Source organism: Halichoeres trimaculatus, unplaced genomic scaffold (assembly GCF_033239565.1).
Source record: "Halichoeres trimaculatus isolate MK-OKI-2021-1 unplaced genomic scaffold, fHalTri1.1 fHalTri1_scaffold_9, whole genome shotgun sequence".
Classification (NCBI taxonomy): domain Eukaryota; kingdom Metazoa; phylum Chordata; class Actinopteri; order Labriformes; family Labridae; genus Halichoeres; species Halichoeres trimaculatus.
In genome coordinates this window covers 8,684,090-8,701,012 of record NW_027437188.1, presented here as the reverse complement: position 1 = coordinate 8,701,012, position 16,923 = coordinate 8,684,090, and the positions used below count along the sequence as shown (strand labels likewise).

Below are 16,923 nucleotides of genomic sequence, written 5' to 3'. Positions count from 1 at the left end.
AAAAATATGCCAGAACAGAACATTGTTTATGATCCTGCAGAGATACGGTACAGCAGGGGAGTAATCAGAGACTGTTGGGCTCTCTGCAGTGAAGTGTCAGGCAGTAAGAGTTCGGCTGCTTGTCTGAGTCAATAAACTGTTTCGCTGAGTGACGAATCCACAGGAACTTGACAGATCATTCAGGCCAAATGTAGAGCCAACTATGAGCTCAGCAACCTAGCAGATGTTTTGGTTGTTAGAGTTGTTTTATGACACACACACTCACTCATACACAGACGTCTGCCATGTTAGTATGAATGCTGTTATTTTCCTGGGGAATGAGAGTGCACGGCTTTGTGTGTGTTTGTTCTCTGTTTGTGTAAACTTGTACCATTATGAACTCCCAGTCCCATGACTCACGGAGGGAAAGAGGTTTTGAAAAGGAAGAGGTATCATTAGGCTGTTAACGATATTTGTTATCACAGTGGTGCTGACCCAGGCGGGAGGTTTGGATTCGCCACTGGTGGATTCATACAGCCCGGCGGAGCAAAGCAGAGACACACAGTGTGAAATTGAAATGTTCCTTTAGTTTGATGCATCTTATCTTTCTCCTTGCTTCTTTAACTCTGTTTCTTTATCACATATCATATCCATTCCCTGCCTGTATGTCCAGCTTTCCACCTGCCTTTATTTTCCTTCCTTTTCGTTCACCTTACTGCGCCTCTACTATCATTTTATCTTTTTTTGTCTTTCCCTATTGTTCTGGCCCTCCTCTGCTGTGGAAGAGTGTGAACAGAGAAAGCAGCGGTTTATACCCTCATTAGTTCTCTGTCACTATGACTGATCACTAAGTACCACCTGGAATCAAAAGACACCTATTAATCCAGCAGCCGCCTCTTTATGTGTGTGCAGAGAGTGTGTCTCTGTGAGTGTGTGTGGGGGGGGATACTTGTCGTGGCATTTGAGTGGGGAAGAGAGGTAGAGAATGCAGATCCCTTTCACCGTCTCTCTTTAAGTTTTGTGTTCTTTTCCAACTCAATAATAATAAAAGAAGTGAGCTGAGCACAATACTAACCCTGTTTAAAATTCACTCTAAATCACATCTTTAATGGCTCAACAGTCAAACCCTGTTAAATGTACATTTATGGAATGTACGCTTTAAATGCTGCTGGACTTACGGGTGCAGGGCATAGATGCCGGGTCAGTTTCAGAGCGAAAGTATCCTTTGTCACAAACGCAGGACGTGGATCCCTCCCTGACGGAGTAACTGTGGAGTGGGCACTTGGAGCAGGAGCCATCAGTTGCCAGAGCACGGTAGTATCCAATCTTGCAGGCTAAAAGATGATGAAGAAAAAGACAAGAGTGGTTTGGTTAGATGTGAGGTCAGCATTTGATATAAGCATAAATTTACTTGAAGCTGAAGAATATCGTGCATGAGGTTTTAAAAGTGTGGTGAAAATGTACAGTTGAGCCATTTTATACCATCAAAGATCAAAATGATATATGCCAAGTGGAATGGGTCATCTTTCTAAAACTTTAACAACAGGCTGTATTAGTAGATGTAGCTTCTTGTTTTCAAAAGGGACACCAATATGGAAGAAAATGTGAACAGCCAGAGGGGGGTGACTTAGCTGGTTGCAATGATGGGCATGAACCCAGTTTCAGTGATGTTAACAACTGGTTTCTGAAGATAGGGCCCAATAAAGAAGGAGCCATATTGGAAATACTGGCATTAACAAACTTCTTACTGATCTTGAAACTAGCAGGAGTAGAGAGGAAGCTATAGGTCAGAAGTGGCCAACCAGTCAGAGGCCAAGAGCCACATCACACAGGTTGTCTTACAAACGCACATCCTCTCACACATAAACCAAATGATATAAAATGAAAATCAATATATTTACAATTTTCAAAGCAAGATTTATTGTGTTTGTAAGTGTGTTTAAACTTAGAGCCGTGTCAAAGAAAAAATTCTGTTTTTGCTGCAGAAGAGACAAAGTTTCATCTATCTATTTATCTATCTATCTATCTATCTATCTATCTATCTATCTATCTATCTATCTTTTTATCTATCTATCTATTTAGTTAGATAGATAGACAGCTATTGGCACATGAGCGATTTAGAGGAGTACATGTAGAGAAACGAAACTGAAACTTAAGTATCAATCTCATCAACCAAGTATTGATCATACTGATCCCAACGTTGGCATCACCACTATTCATAACAATACATATACAATATACATATATTTTTTTTAAAGGATGAATCGAAGAGCCACACACCGAAAGGCAAAGAGCCAAATGTGGCTCACAAGCCACAGGTTGGCCACCCCTGCTATAGCTCCTCCATTGGCCAATCAAGGAACTGCAGCCCATTACCCTCTTGAATTTGCTTCAGTTTTTAAGTCTTCCAGATTGTTTTATTTCTATAGGGACATTTTCTTTTTGAGTTTATGGTTCTTGGTTGCAGGTTTTGGGTCTTCTTCATCACAAAATGTTGATTTCCCATTGCCTGGTTTATAAAGTGAATTAATGATAAAGCAGAGTATACTCAGAGCCATCGCCGCAGATCACTAGTACTACAGCAGACTGTCATGGGATAGAGTCAACAAACCAATGGGTCTTGGCCTGGTTGCCTGGTTGCCTCATCCGATGTACAGTACAGAGTATGGTTGAAACAAAAGGCTTGGGTGTCAAACTGAAAACCTGATGACAGCCCAGGAATAGTCATTTTAAAGCTTCATCCAAACCAAGTAAAACAAGTTATGTTGGTGTTTCTGCTTTCGATGTTGAGGAAATGTGGCAGTAGCATTCCAGTTAACAACAAATGGTTGTTTTCCACTGAACGGGGAGAGGGAAACTCCCAATTTTTCCATTTCCTCCCAATTATTACAATATGTAACCCAGAGGCTTTCACATCTCTCCCCAAACCTCCCTCTGTTTTGACTTTATCCTCCATCTTCAACGCTTCCCCATCTTGGTCCTTTTTTTCTCACGAAGCTGCTTTCTATGATCAAAAACAACAGAGCCGGAGTAAAGGCTGCTATTTTCTCTGACAAAAAAGAGCAGATCAAATAACTGCCCCGTGTCTTTCTCACAAATTTAAGCTATGCTCCATTGGCAAGATTTGGAGCCGCAGTGAAACCAGAGCCATTGGCATTTCAGACCATTTAACAAACAAATGCCACCACACTTGGCACACCAGGAGCTCTGTCACTCTCACAAAGCTGTTTTCACAGTGGGAGGCTGAACACACACCTATGCGTACACCTCAGACTGAAAATGGTAACCTAAGTGACACTTTTTCCGCTTTTGGCGACAGTGCTCACCTTTCTTTTGACTGACAGTTTGATTGGAGGGCTCGTGTTTCAAGGGGTTTCTCTCTCATCTATCCGTTTCTATAATGGCCGGGGAAGCCTCGCAGGGTTCTATTTCACCCCCTGAGCGCTGAACCAGAACAGGAGGACAAAAGAACAATTCTCTGAGAGGTGCTGTGCAGACAGTCACGACACCGATTGGACCAAATAACCTGTCAATCAGTACGGCTGCTGTGCGCTTGGATGTGGGCAGCGAATGAAGCCGCAGGGTTGGTGGTTTAGGATTTTATGGAGTGGGTGGTGTGTGTTAACGTATGTGATGTAAAAAGAGCCGCTGGAGATGGATGGGTAAACCCATACCCAATATAAATCAGATGATTATACACTTAGAGCCTGCAGGGTGAAGCTCCACACTCACACTGAGTGCCAATGCACGGCAGATACACAAGAAATCAAATAGCAGCAGATGCAGGAGTGCAACAAACTGCAGTTCCATTAGTGTCCACTTGAGGCAGGCTCAAAAAGCCACAGTAACTCCATTAACACCCTTTTTAATGTTTTTTACAGTCTAGTCTCTATGAGTTTTTAGATATATGACATGGATTTCAGTGCTACAGTCGTGAATGCATCAGGGGGCACAATGCACAAAAGAACAGTCCCACACTCCTGCATGTGCTCACCACAACAGAAATAGAATCAGCATCCATCCACACGCTGCACAGCTAGAAGCAGATCTGTCCTCCAACAAAAACACACATTCCTCCAACCATTCCCAAAATACCGGGAAATCCCTCTCTTAGTGGTGTAATAAAGTCAGGCTTTTTGCCCCGCAGCCACTCCCGCTCCTGCAGCTGGATTAGGATGGCGTAGCGTTAACCCAGGCTGGGCTAGCTGCTACCTGCTGAGCCATTCTTCACCCGTTCCCTCTCAGTCAATCAGGGCTAAATCCCTGCCGCTTCACTCGCTAAAGCTAAGCTAAAGGTCCCTTTGATTGTAGCCTGCAGGGGTGCGTGAAGCCTGCGTTTCTTTTCTTCAAGAAGCGGAGAGATTAGTCAGGAGGTGCTTTGTGTTATCTCTCTATCTTTCAAGAAATCTTTAAACGCCCGGCCTCATCATGAGAGACAGAAGCACACTGGGATTTGTGAGTATTGTTTAAAAGGGTTGTGACCGCTTCAGGTGACAGAACACAAAGTTGCAGTAAGGGTTTGTACATGTGCGTTGACCAGGAAAAGTGTCCAAAGTTGAGAGAGGGGTCACCCAGCTGTTTGAGACGATGGCCCTTTGCTAAGAGCTGCAGGGAGAGTTAATTGAGTCCCATGCTTCACAGCTTTCCATCCTGAGCCTCTTTAAAGTGACGGTCTAAGACCAGGCTACCTCAAACTGTGCACGGTTGATGAGTTTCTGGCTCATCAATTATTAAGCTGTCCCAAGCTGACCTCAGTGTCCCCACAGGCCGTCCCAAAATTCCTTTCTCGACTCCAAACCTTGTTTGCAGAAAACACACTCTTGCATTTTTATCCGCGGTTTTAAAACTCAAGGTTTCAGAAATTGAGTTTGAAAATGTGAAGTCAACATATAAAGGCTTGTTTATAGCGGCGACTGCCCCGCAGAAAGGAACAGTCAGGGGAAAAGAAAGGTCGATATCCAAGTAAAGCTGGGGAATTTGCTTCCTATTAGGGGTGAGAGTGTGTGTTTGAGGGAAGAGACCGCACTAGTGGGTGGTCCAAGAGACCGTGGCTTCGGAGAGGAATCTCCCTTAAGACTTGTTGGATTTATCACTGCCCGGGCCAGCCCTGGCAAACCCACACACAGACGCAAACACAGACACACACGAGCACAGATGTATTTAGTTTTATGGGATGTGAACGGAGGAGCTCATCATATCCCCTCATACGGCTCTGAGAAGTTAAACCCACTTTTCCACACTGTCTTTTTTACACTGTCTCGTTTTTCGCCCTGTCGCTCTCTAACTCTCCTGTGTTATTTTTTTCTCACTCTCACTGCCCTCTATCTCTCCCACTCTCCGAGGCTTTCTCTCCGCAGGCCTCCTTTCAGACAGAGAGGGGTTTGTCAGGTGCCAAATCCCTGAGCTGAGAGATCAAAGGCAAACAAAGAGACTGGTGACTTACTGTTCTATTCTGGAAAGGCAAAAAAATGGAATCCCTCATAGACCGGGACATCGCATTCTTACCCTTTTTTCTCCCCCAGCAGCTCTTTCACTCATTCAATCCTCCTCTCTGGCTTTAGTCCTTTTTCCCTTTTGTCAGGCCTTCCCCCACCCCATTCTCCATCTCTGTTGTCTCTGAGCTGAAGCACGTTTGGAGGAAAGGGGGCGACGTGGGTGGAGGGAGAAGGTTGAGGGAGTTAATGAGTAGTTTTGTCTGTGTGGTGTGGATTCTGCTTGCTGAATTAGTTGTGCCGCGTTAGGGGAGGGCAAAACGGGAACTTCTGTACAAAATGAAACCATCGACACTGCCGCTGACGAAAAATGAAGGCACAGAAAAGCTAATGATACAATGATGACTACCCACACACAAGCCAACTAAAAACCAAGCTAAGTTTTCCTCTGAGTGGAGACAGCCTACACAGTGGGCTTTGAGCAGCCGTGGATGCTCCCTTATCTGCAGTTAAATAAAACCACATCCACCCACACACCCACCCACTGCAACCCACCTTGAGTGACCTGCATGAAAAGCCTGATAGGCAAGCTATTCTGCAGCCTCCACAACAAAGTCTCAAATACACTGGGGACTGAAAGCATGAGAGCTAACTTGTGCTACAATGGCCGGCCAAAATCCCAAGGAACATAACACCCAGCACACGGCACACAATAACAAGACCTGCCCAGGCAGAACAATCACCCGTATCTTTAAAAAAAGGAAAATTAAGTTCAAGCTATGACATTCTCCCTCCTTTCAAGCTTGCACTTTATCTTCTTTGGATGATGAAAACTCGGTCACTCTTTTTTTAGTCAAAACAGACAGTGAGCACTCTTCAGAGGAGCAGGCAGAGGCATCCTCACAAAGGCGCTCTTTCAAACACCAAGCGATCAGTTTTCAGGACCTGGGGGCAAGGAGAGTCTCTCCTTCTCCTGCACCTTAAGGAGCCAGTGATCTCTATTCAACCTGCTTTTCTGACATATCAGTCTGCCTCTGTGTCTTTTCTATCTCTATTTCTTCTCCTTGCTCCCTGCGGAAAGCACCGCCCCGCACAGGTGAGACTCCGGCTTGAAAGGATTTCTATTCTAAGAGTGCTTTGCTTACCAGCTGGGTGCAGTCCAATGTTGAATTCACAGAACAACATATTCAATATCTTGGGGGTATATGCTGTCGTTTTCCTCCAAAACATGCAAAGAGATGATAGAGTACCAGCTGCATCAATACACCTGAGCCACTGGCATATTAGAGGGGATAACTAGCTGCTGACCGTTAGCATCTGTCGTCGTAACAGCAGGAGAGTGGAGCAGGTTAACTCATTAATTCCTTCTCTGGGGGTTATTAATTACCTCCGGCCCTGACGGCGACACACAGCCACACGGCCAGCGAAACCCATCAGCGTGATGGATGAGGGACACACGGCAACCGAAACTGATCACCATGATTGAAGACATTACACTCACCACACATCTTGACCTTGACCTGAGGGGAAAAGGTCCCATGCTAGTGCTGCCCTTCTCTTAAAAGCAAAAGCAAAGAAACTCGAGCAGTGACATCTGGGTTGACATCCTTACTGGTGTTAATGAAGGCTAAGAACAAAAGCCAGCAGGGCTAACGATGTTAATAACACAGCAGCCAACCTCGCTGACAATCACCGCTACTTCGCTAATGGTGGCCAGTGCCAGGGGGTGCAAGAGTTGCCAGCAGTTTGTCTGTCATTGCTGGATGATTTATAACTGTATTTTCAGCAGCACCGATCCATCATGCAAGAGCCACCCAAGACACTGCCCTAATTAAAATGTCTGTACCTGACATATAGGAGCAGTAGCTAAAGGAGCAGATGAGCAAAACTTGTTGTCAAAATCAAAATTACAACCAAGGTAGAAGGTTTCCAGAGATGTGATCAATTACAAAACAAATTTCTTGTCATATATGTTGATTCTGTCCATATGCACACAGCAACAAGGTTTCTGCCTCACAAGTCCTCTCCTTACCTACATTTCTGAGCCACTTTTGTTGAGTGAGGTGCCACCTACATTGTCCCAGTTTTGATTGCATAACTGAAATATTGAAATATTGTTCTGAAGGCTTCCTGCAGACCGAGGACTCAACGTTCTTATTGACACGTAGGCCACAGCTTCCTCCCAAATTCCTCCAGCTTGGCCTCAACAAGGAATATTAGTACAATGGTTATATCGTTAAAATCTCAAGTATTCCACCCAGCCACTTCAGAATGGACAAAACCACCCATTAAAAATGAGGCTGGGGTACTGGATGTGCATCTAACAAGAATAATGGCTGAAAAAAAATGTGGACACAAAGGGGAGAGGTATGGCAGCAAACAAGTCCATCTTTGTTTGGTGAAACCCTGTTTGACTTGGCTACACAGGGTGTGGACCACTCAGATTCCCCTTCTGCACCCATGCCAGGTCCGCAAAAGTGGCACCACCCAAACCTGGGCAGAGAGCCAAACCCTCTGTAGACCTTTTGTGACCTAAGATTTGCACAGCAGGTGGGTAATGGTAATGGTACGCTCGGAGGCAAACAAGACAGAGATACACACACAAACAGAGGCTTACATCTGCACACCTGCACACTCTCAGGTATGCACACAAAGCCCTTCAAAGGCCCTCTGGACTACACAGACGCACTGAGCAGCACCATACATGCAAATCACACACAGAGAGCACTACACTTTATGTACAGAAGAAGACACAGAAAATACGACGGGATGTAAACAAATTCAGTCAAGGTGTTGTCTTGGTCCAATTTCCCCAAGGTCTCATGGGGTTACAGTCTCATGTGGGACATCTGTGAGAGTGCATCTGTGTGTTTATCTAGCATGCTTTCCTGACATTGTTTACAATGAAAAGAGACGCATTTAAATTCAATTATGAAAAAAAGAGACACTGAGTTGGGAGGTAGGGGAGTATGCTAATGTAGCCGCGCGAGGGAACGCTCTCAGCGGCACACACCGCTAAACAATTGGGAGAGCTAAACTATTCTGCTCGCAGCAAGTCAAGGAGAATGGGGCAGGAAAAGGGAGGATGTGTGAAGGAACACACAAACAAACACTAAGAATAGGTGAAGAGGAAGAGGAAGCGATAGGGAAGCAGTCTCAATGGGGCCTCATATCCAAATCTGTAAACAAGTGTAAACCACGTGTAGGGCTGAAGCACAAATACAAAACAAATCACTAAAAATCCCCCACAATGCATCGCTTAAAATACAATAGTTCTGTCATGTTAACATGAGGTAATTTTTCCTTAATTAATTTGTGCAAAGCAAAAATTGTGCATATTTGAGAGCGAGATGAATGTAAGATAAGATCGTTGTGACATACGGTAAACTTTGTGTCATAAATGCTATCTCTAGCAGGAGTTTGCAGCATCTGTGCAACAAGCGGAACAAAGCAGATCTGACATTGTAGCTTCACAGAAAAGTCACAGAGTCATCCTATGCACATTGTATATTCAAAATGATCAAAATGGATTATACAGTTATGTTACCAAGTTATTGCTTTCATCAATTTCCAGAAAAGTCTATATTATTTGATAAAATGGGCATTTATTCAGCAGTATTTTGGCTATTTAGCCTACAATGGTGATGAGGAGCTGCACCATTGATTTGCAAGTCAGTCAATACTATTTCCAATAAAAGGAGTAATTAGCACTTAAAACACTAATTTTGGAGATAATAAGTTAAATTTAAGCATTTGTGTAGAATAATTTTAATAGATAAGTTTTAATACATCAATGCATGCCCATCTTTCTTTCTTCTGATTCATTTTATTTATTTATCTATTTAATGTTCAGGTAGGTTTTTTTCAATGATTTTTAAGAATGCACTGATTAGCATTTTTGCCCCTGATTAACTTAGTCCAGCTTGTTTTGCAGTTTAAATCATCTCATCTGTTTAAGATGAAACTTGTGTGCAATAAAGAAGCACAGAAGGTGAGTCAGCTCTGACTATAACTCTAGGTGCATGGTCCAAAAAACTAATTACAGATAAATTAAAGATTCCAAGATCAGCAATATTTCAGTGTATCACTTGATATTGGGATTGTGTTGCAGTGTGTCTTTCCACGGGTATTTAATCTCAGGAAAGGAGAAAAATCTTGCTCTGGTTCCTATTAAAAGTTTCATTGTACTGCCAAGAGAGGAAAAATTCAGCGAGAGATTTGACATATATGAGTGCATGCATTACACTGTTCTTGCCCCACTAACCACACTTGGATAAAAGCATTATAAACCAGGATGCATATTTACATTAGAAGTTATCTTCTGTCCCTTTAAATTGTAATAAAACCAAATATCCATAGAAACGCTCTTCACACAAGTGTCATAATTGCCGTGCATACGCAAGTGTCAACAGTTAAGTGCGCAGAAACATGCACACAAAAACTTTAATTACCCAGTTGCCTGTGGTCTTGGGGCAAGTTTACAACAATCAACTGTGTCGGTTTCTCAGAAGTGGTTCCGTAGTTTACGAGGAGGGGTTGGCAAGGGTCGACCCGTGGGTGAAAAGGAAGGTATTTTTAGGTTGTTTGTCTAGGTAATCTACTTGTAGCTCCCAGACGACAGCCTGTCTGGGGCCTTAGAGCACCTCCATTGTGCATGTGTGTGTGCGTGAGGGTGTGTGTTCCTGAGAACATTTTGCACACCGTGTGTGAATACATGCAGTTTTATGCAATGTGTGTATAGTAAGTGTGTGTGTGTGTGTGTGAGTTTGTGCGGTCAGTCAGGGTACATAACAACTTTCCTGGGTCACTAGCTCTTCAACAGCTCATGTCAGCCTGATGACGCTCTGCTGGTCTCCACTGTGGCTGTCACTGCTTTAACCTTTGACCTCTGCTGGTGTCACTCAGGCCTCAGTCTTCAGACCACTTTCTCCCCCCTCTCTTTCTCATTCTCAAAACAGCATCGAGGTCAGCGCAGTCATGGAAGTGATACCCTCTCCAAGTTGAAACTGTGTCAGCTCCTGTTTGCATGGTACGGCTCTGCATGTGTGTGCATTCCTCAGCTAGTAGCATGTACACATGTGCGTCCACACGCTTGGTGTGTGCTGTATGCCCTGCCCTCCCTAACCCCAGGCTAGTTGAACCTGGCCTTGCATGGGGGCTACAGGGAAGTGAAACAGGAGCCTGGGGTTAATGACTTCTGCTTAGGCAGGGTTACTCTGCTAATGTGTAACATTTTAGCTTCTAGCTTTGAAGTGAGGACAGACACGCTGGCTCTGTGAGGATGGGAACAAAAAGCAAGTAAGAATCCTTCACAGGCAGCTTTGAAATGAGTGGGCACTGCTAGAAGAGGGTCAAGTTTCTGGGTTACGTTTTATATATCTCACCGTCTTTACTCATACTCTTGCTACTGCTCTTTTCCTGCCCTGACTGTTATCACTTGGTGTCTTTCTTTCCTTTCATTAAGTCGGGTGATGCTCCAAACTTGGCAGGTTTGTCTGTGATTTAAGCAGCACCAAATGCTCAGCAGAGCTGCCAAAAGGGTGTTCACAGCTTCCTTTAAGCTCTGTATTATTACCACTGTTTTAGTATCCTAACACATTAACAAAATGAGAAAACTAGCATGATGTCTCACTAACAAAAAATCCCCACTGATAAAAAGAACTGCAGAGACAAAGACAAATGCTACATAAGCTAGCTTAATTATTACTGTCAGATGTAACTAAAGAGATTGTCGACTTAAACATGGTGGCTCACTGCTAGGTGACATATAGTTGTTCTGCTAGGGCTACCTGAAGTGCTCTTTAGCTCTGTTAGCATTCAAAACTAAATCTACCAAACACCAACATTTCACTACAAAGCTAGCTTAACAAAATATTTAGCCTTAATCTTTGTTATTATTAACAAGACTAACTTCTGGGCCAACAGTTAAAGGTATAAACTGTTTTATTTTATGTTAAGGGTAAAAGCTCCTCCCTTTTAACTTGGTTAATCATACAAACAGAGTATTAGCGTTCCAGCCCTAGTGCTCTACATTAGCGGCTAATTTCCAAGTTCCTTCCAAGAAAATTAAAATTCTGACAAACTGACAAATATCAAGGTACAAAAAAAGATGTTCAGGATCACAGAGTCTGCGGGTATAAACAAATTGGTTTGCAGAGGGTGGCTAACAGCAGAGCTAGCTCCACTAACTTACAGCTCTCCTAGCAGGTTAACGTCCATTATGCTAGCTGTCAGCTTCAGGGGTTTCATGCTTCAGCTAAGACACAACAAATGAGAAATTTAACAATCAGCTCACCCAGCTAGTAGTTTTGTCACCATCTCACAAGAGTGATGTTAAATTGTGTCTTAAAAAAAGCTGAACATCCAAACTCTGTAGTAAAAAGCTTTGACCTTGCAAGCTCCTTTAAATTCACTTTCTAGTCATTCTTCATTCATTCATTTATTTTCAGCTAGGAACTGTTGATTTAACTGTTACTACTTTAACTACAGTGTGCAGAGTTCACTGAGAGAAGACCGCCCTCCACACAGTCGTGTTATTGACAGTAATATCAACCTGAGCTGCCAGAGGTCACGACACAGACGCACTAAGCTTGTTCAAAAAGCGATCACCATCTGTACCCAAACCCCCCTCTTCACCTTTCACATCTCCAGCCGTTTATCAGGGCCTCTAGACAGGAGTCAATTCATCTTTCTGTCTCCTTTAGGGGACATACACACTCCCTCTGTCACACACATTCACGCTCTGTCTATGCGGCTGTTTTATTCCAATCACTTCTTTTCCTTTATCTCGTTCCTATCTGTCTTCCTCTGTTTTCTTTCTACTCCTTCCTCTTTACTTTCTCCATGGTGTGAGCCTTTCAAGCGGTCGCATCTTTTTCCTCCCCTTCCAGTAGTATTTGACAGCCTGCCGCGGATCAGGAGGGATCAAGGTTTCTAATCCCAGAGACGTGCCCTAGCATGGACACACCTCTGCCTTTGGCTGGAGATCTGCAGCTCTGGATCCCCGGGTTCTGTAAGACCTCAACATCCTAAATTACATTTCAGCTCTCCCACAGAGAGGTTACACCTCAGAGGCAACCCTGTGGTGTGTTTGATACACATGTAGTTTGAGCGCCGGTATGCAGACACATGTATTCACAGCAAGAGGTCAGTCACATGATCCTTCTTCTGGGCTTTAACCCGGATAGGTGCGTGTGTGTTTATGGAAAATGGCAGAAAGAGCAGCCTACGGTTATTCTCATGTCGATGATTTCATTATGGGAATAGACAGGTATTTTAAGGGACATGCAGATTGGATCTTTTAATGTTTATTCTGTAAACGCTTCTTGAAAAGTTGTATTCAGCTTCTCTTCTTTATGTTTCAAAGTACATAGGTCTGTACCTTGAACTTGCAATCAGTGAATCAGCTTTTCTCTAATGCAGCTGTTCATCTCTTGCGGTGATGATTCATCAGTGAGAGTTTTATGACCATTTAAGTCTTGGAAGTGCTCCAAACTCATCCAGCATAGTCTATGGCAACCCTATCGCAGACATCCTTGCAACAGCCTGCATAGAAACCACACAATCAAAGTGCGTGTGAGTGTTTTTCTTTAAAGCGAACACGCCAGTGTTGCCATGTCCTCCAGCACCACGCTCAGAAAAGGGGGATCTCAGCTCATTAAAATGGACACTGTGTCCACTCTCAGGGCACATCAGATTACAGAGCGGTTCTTTATTGCCAGGCTTTTTGTCATAACCCCTAACTGATTGCCACGGAGCAGCCTTTGATTTGGCCAATGAACTGTGCACCCCCTGAGAAAAAGGATGACGGCGAAACGGGAAGAAAGACCACCGCACCACTATCGCCGGGGCAGGATGGAGAGAGCTTAAGATAGAAATCAGCAAGAGAAAGAAAGAGGCAGAGATAAACATTTCCAAGGTGTTTGCAATCAGCCTCTCATTGTTGGAGGGAGAGCTGGATGTCCGTCTGAAGAGCTGCCGGCTGCTTTGTCTGCAGACGCAGATCGCGCAATAAGATTGGAACGTTAATAGAAGTTTATGATACAGCATGTGATATGCCTGCTGCAACAGATGCACAGAATAAATATAGATAATAGTTCAGACACACACACTTTCTGTCCGTCCACACACACCACCACCATCCTCGCAATCAGTAACACATTGCCCCAGATCAAAGGGATTTCTGTGCAATGGTGAACCTACGGATGAAGTGTAGAAAAAGCACGGTTGCCAGACTGGAACTAAATCTCTTTCCACTTCACTTCCCCCCCGTGTTTTTTGTCTCCCTCCTTCCCTCGCTGCCTTCTCATCCCCATCTCCTCCGCTCTCCTTGGCGAAAGATGTCTGTCCTCCCTCCCTTTCAGCACAAAGACGGTGGCAGAGGCCCTCTTTCTCTTTCATAACCTCCCTCTTTCTCCCACTCTGAAACAGTCCACACATGCCCACTTGATGGCTGTCCACTTCTGCCTCTCTCCGTCTTTCTCTGCCTATACATTCACCCGTCTCTCCCTTCACAGCTCCTTCTCTCTGTCTGTCAGCTGAGGGGGTGAAAAGGGTTCGGCAGGGAAACATTTTTAAGTGAGCAAAAGAGAAAGAGGAGAGGGAAGCGGGAGAGCGTGGAGAGGAAAATGGAGAGCGAAGGAGGGAAACAGGCAGAGGAATGGGGGAACAGCAGGGACAGAGAGATTGGGGGGAGGTGAAAGGACTGCAGGGTTGTGTTGGTAGAGAGCTGGGGTATTGATTCAGGGCCTTTTGACATGCTAATTTGCTTGCTGACTGCTTTAATCGCTCCCTCTTCCCATCGCGGGCTTCAAAGAGAGGATGCTTTTCAAAAAGATGAGAGAGGAGAGCAGAGGAGAGAGAAAGAGAAATTTTATCATCCTTTAAAAGCCCTTTTGACACTCGTACAGCTATATGCTCCTGATGCCAGCCAACAACCATGTTAGCGCTGCAACAACATCAACGCAACAGATCATGTAGACAATCTATTACCGAATAATAAGCTTCACGATGTTCACTTTGCGCCAACCCAAATTCCCTTACAGAGCTGTCCCATTAAAGCTTTTAGGCTGAAAACTGCACATGGGATTATCTTCAAAATGCTAAATCACAAAGATGAAAACAGAACTGTGTTCAGTGCTGATTAAAAGCTGACATTTTGAGATGTGTTGTCTTCTGGTGGTGCACGGTATTAGTCAAACTGCAACTTGACGGGTGACTTCTTCAATGTCAGGTTTTGTTTTTATCCATTTCCTCCAAAATCCCTGAAGAGTTGGCTTTATGCTTTTTTATTTTTATTTTTTTTTTATATCCTCAGATGCTTTCACACCTGTAGCTCATCCTTACATCTTCACATCCCGGTTTCCTTTTCCCAGTGTACGTTAGTCTGTTAGCCCTCCAACAAACTAAGCTGTGGGTCAACTTGGAGCAGAAAGGAGGTTAAAAGCCTCATCGACATTTGAATGTATGAAAATTCTTTCAACTGTTGGGCATCACTCCAAAAAAGTTCAAAAGTCCTCAAAGTTCAGAATCAGCCAACAAACTGTGTCTGTAGTTCGTAGAAGTCTGAGACTCGCCTTGTAAAAATGGGTATCACACTTAACCAGTTGATGTTATCAAGTCATGTGATGTTTTTATGCCTCTTACTACCAATACTGATTATTGCAGTTTTAACACTTTAACACTGTAACCCTAATGCACCCTGTAATTACGACAACCAATAATGCATCAGGCTGGAAGTCGCCAGTTTACAGGGCAACAAATTAAGCTGAAACACCGACCCCACTCTGCAGTCTTGAGGCAAAGTTGGGATGTTTACATTTAAGCTGCTGTAGCATTGACGTTAGCCTATCGCTATTATTATGCTAACTATCAGCTGTGGTTGAATTCGCATACCAGCTGGACTTCTGCGGCTGCTAGCAACTACTTTTACCACCTAAAACTCTCATCACTGCTAATAACATCAATGAACTAGTGCTGGGGTGTTATGAAGAAAGCAGCTACATGTTCAAGTTTCCACCTCCCAGGTAATCTCAGCTCACTTGTTTTGTTCTACAGCTAACAATTTAAAGATTTTGACATTATGTCTTTGGAGCGTTCTCCAATACATGTGATGCATAATAAAAAAGGTCCAAGACAGCTGAATTTAAAATAATAAATCCTGTTTTGAGATTTACTTTTGTAAGAAAAAAATCTCAGATTTATGAGTTTACTCGTAGTTTTGAAAACATAAAATCATGAACCTCCACTACCTAATTTTAAAAGACACTTGTTGCTTTTCTGACCTTCATTTGAAACCTGTAAAATAATTCCTCACAGTTTCTTGTAAAGAAAAAAAAATGTGACTTAAGGAGAGAAAAATTCAACAGCTGAATGTGTTTTAAACAGTCTTATCTATTTCTAAGTATTTGCCAGGACTTATGTGTGAAATCATGGGAAGTTTCCAAATGTTTCTAGAATCAAAACTGGTTTACATTTACTAGGTTTGACAGGAAATATGACACTTGTTGAAACTAAGATTTTTTTTTTTTTTTATCTTGAGAGGAGGGGAAAATAATTCTCCAGAAAATGGCAAAAAGGAACTTAATTTTCACCAACAACATTAGCTTTGAAATCTCAACAGGAGATGAATGGCTTCAGGATGCATAGTGGTGTGGCAGCCGCTGTGGGAGCACTACGACCATCAGCCTCGGGTCACGCTCAATCACCAGCAGCTTCCTGCCTGAACAGGGCATCGCGAGGGGAAAGAGAGCGCAAGGGGTGATGAGTGTTGAGAACTGTAAAAGGAACAAACACTGAGGCAGGACGGCAGCCCAAGCAGGAAAAACATTTCAGCACCTCGGCTAATGACGGCTGAATTACCACTGAGCCCCCCCTCCCCTCACCTCACCCTCCATCTCCATCCAGTCAGGGAGGATTTGTGTGTGTTGAAGAGAGATTTTTTTTCTTCATTTGTGGAGCTAAACAGGAACAGAATACAGGAAAAAAAGCCTTAAGCAATTATTTCGGCAGTAAGAGGAGGGGGTGGAGGGATTGCTCGTGAGACATTTTGTCCTCCCTTTCTGTATCTGTTGTTCTTTCCTGCTCTCTGTTGGTAATAGATTCCTCGTCTCTATTCAGCAGCACAAAATGAGCCTCTCTGGTGGCAGAGAGAGTGATGAGTACATTCACCTCCATTCTGCTGCGCTGTGCTCAGCCCTGAGACTGTATGTGTGTGTGTGTGCCAACGCATACTGAAGCCTGAGTGTGTGAGCGCATGTGCGATACATATTTATGAATGTGTCAGTGTGCTTGAGTCTATTACTTAACGTGTCTTTTTTTTCTACATGCGTGTGCGCGTACGTGTGTGTGTGCAGATTTGCGTGGGTATGTACATGCACACACTGGTCCCTGTCTCCTTAGACACCCTGCATGTGTCCAGCTTCTTATTATTCAGGTTCGTGTGCACGCTCACACTCTTGTGCATGTGTGTTTGTGGGAACAATGACGGGTGATGATGTTCTATGTGCCGCTG

The 16,923-nt window shown here is 43.7% G+C and overlaps 1 protein-coding gene across 4 annotated transcripts in view; it reads right to left on the bottom strand.

Annotated features, from left to right (window-relative positions):
- Positions 1–16,923, bottom strand: part of LOC141797346 (ephrin type-A receptor 4) — a 63,940-nt gene that overhangs the window by 36,420 nt on the left and 10,597 nt on the right. For all 4 annotated transcript variants that reach the window (XM_074678650.1, XM_074678648.1, XM_074678649.1 and 1 more), the window contains exon 4: positions 1,158–1,313. In XM_074678650.1, coding sequence (XP_074534751.1) covers positions 1,158–1,313 — 156 coding nt within the window. The remainder of the gene's footprint in view (positions 1–1,157; positions 1,314–16,923) is intronic.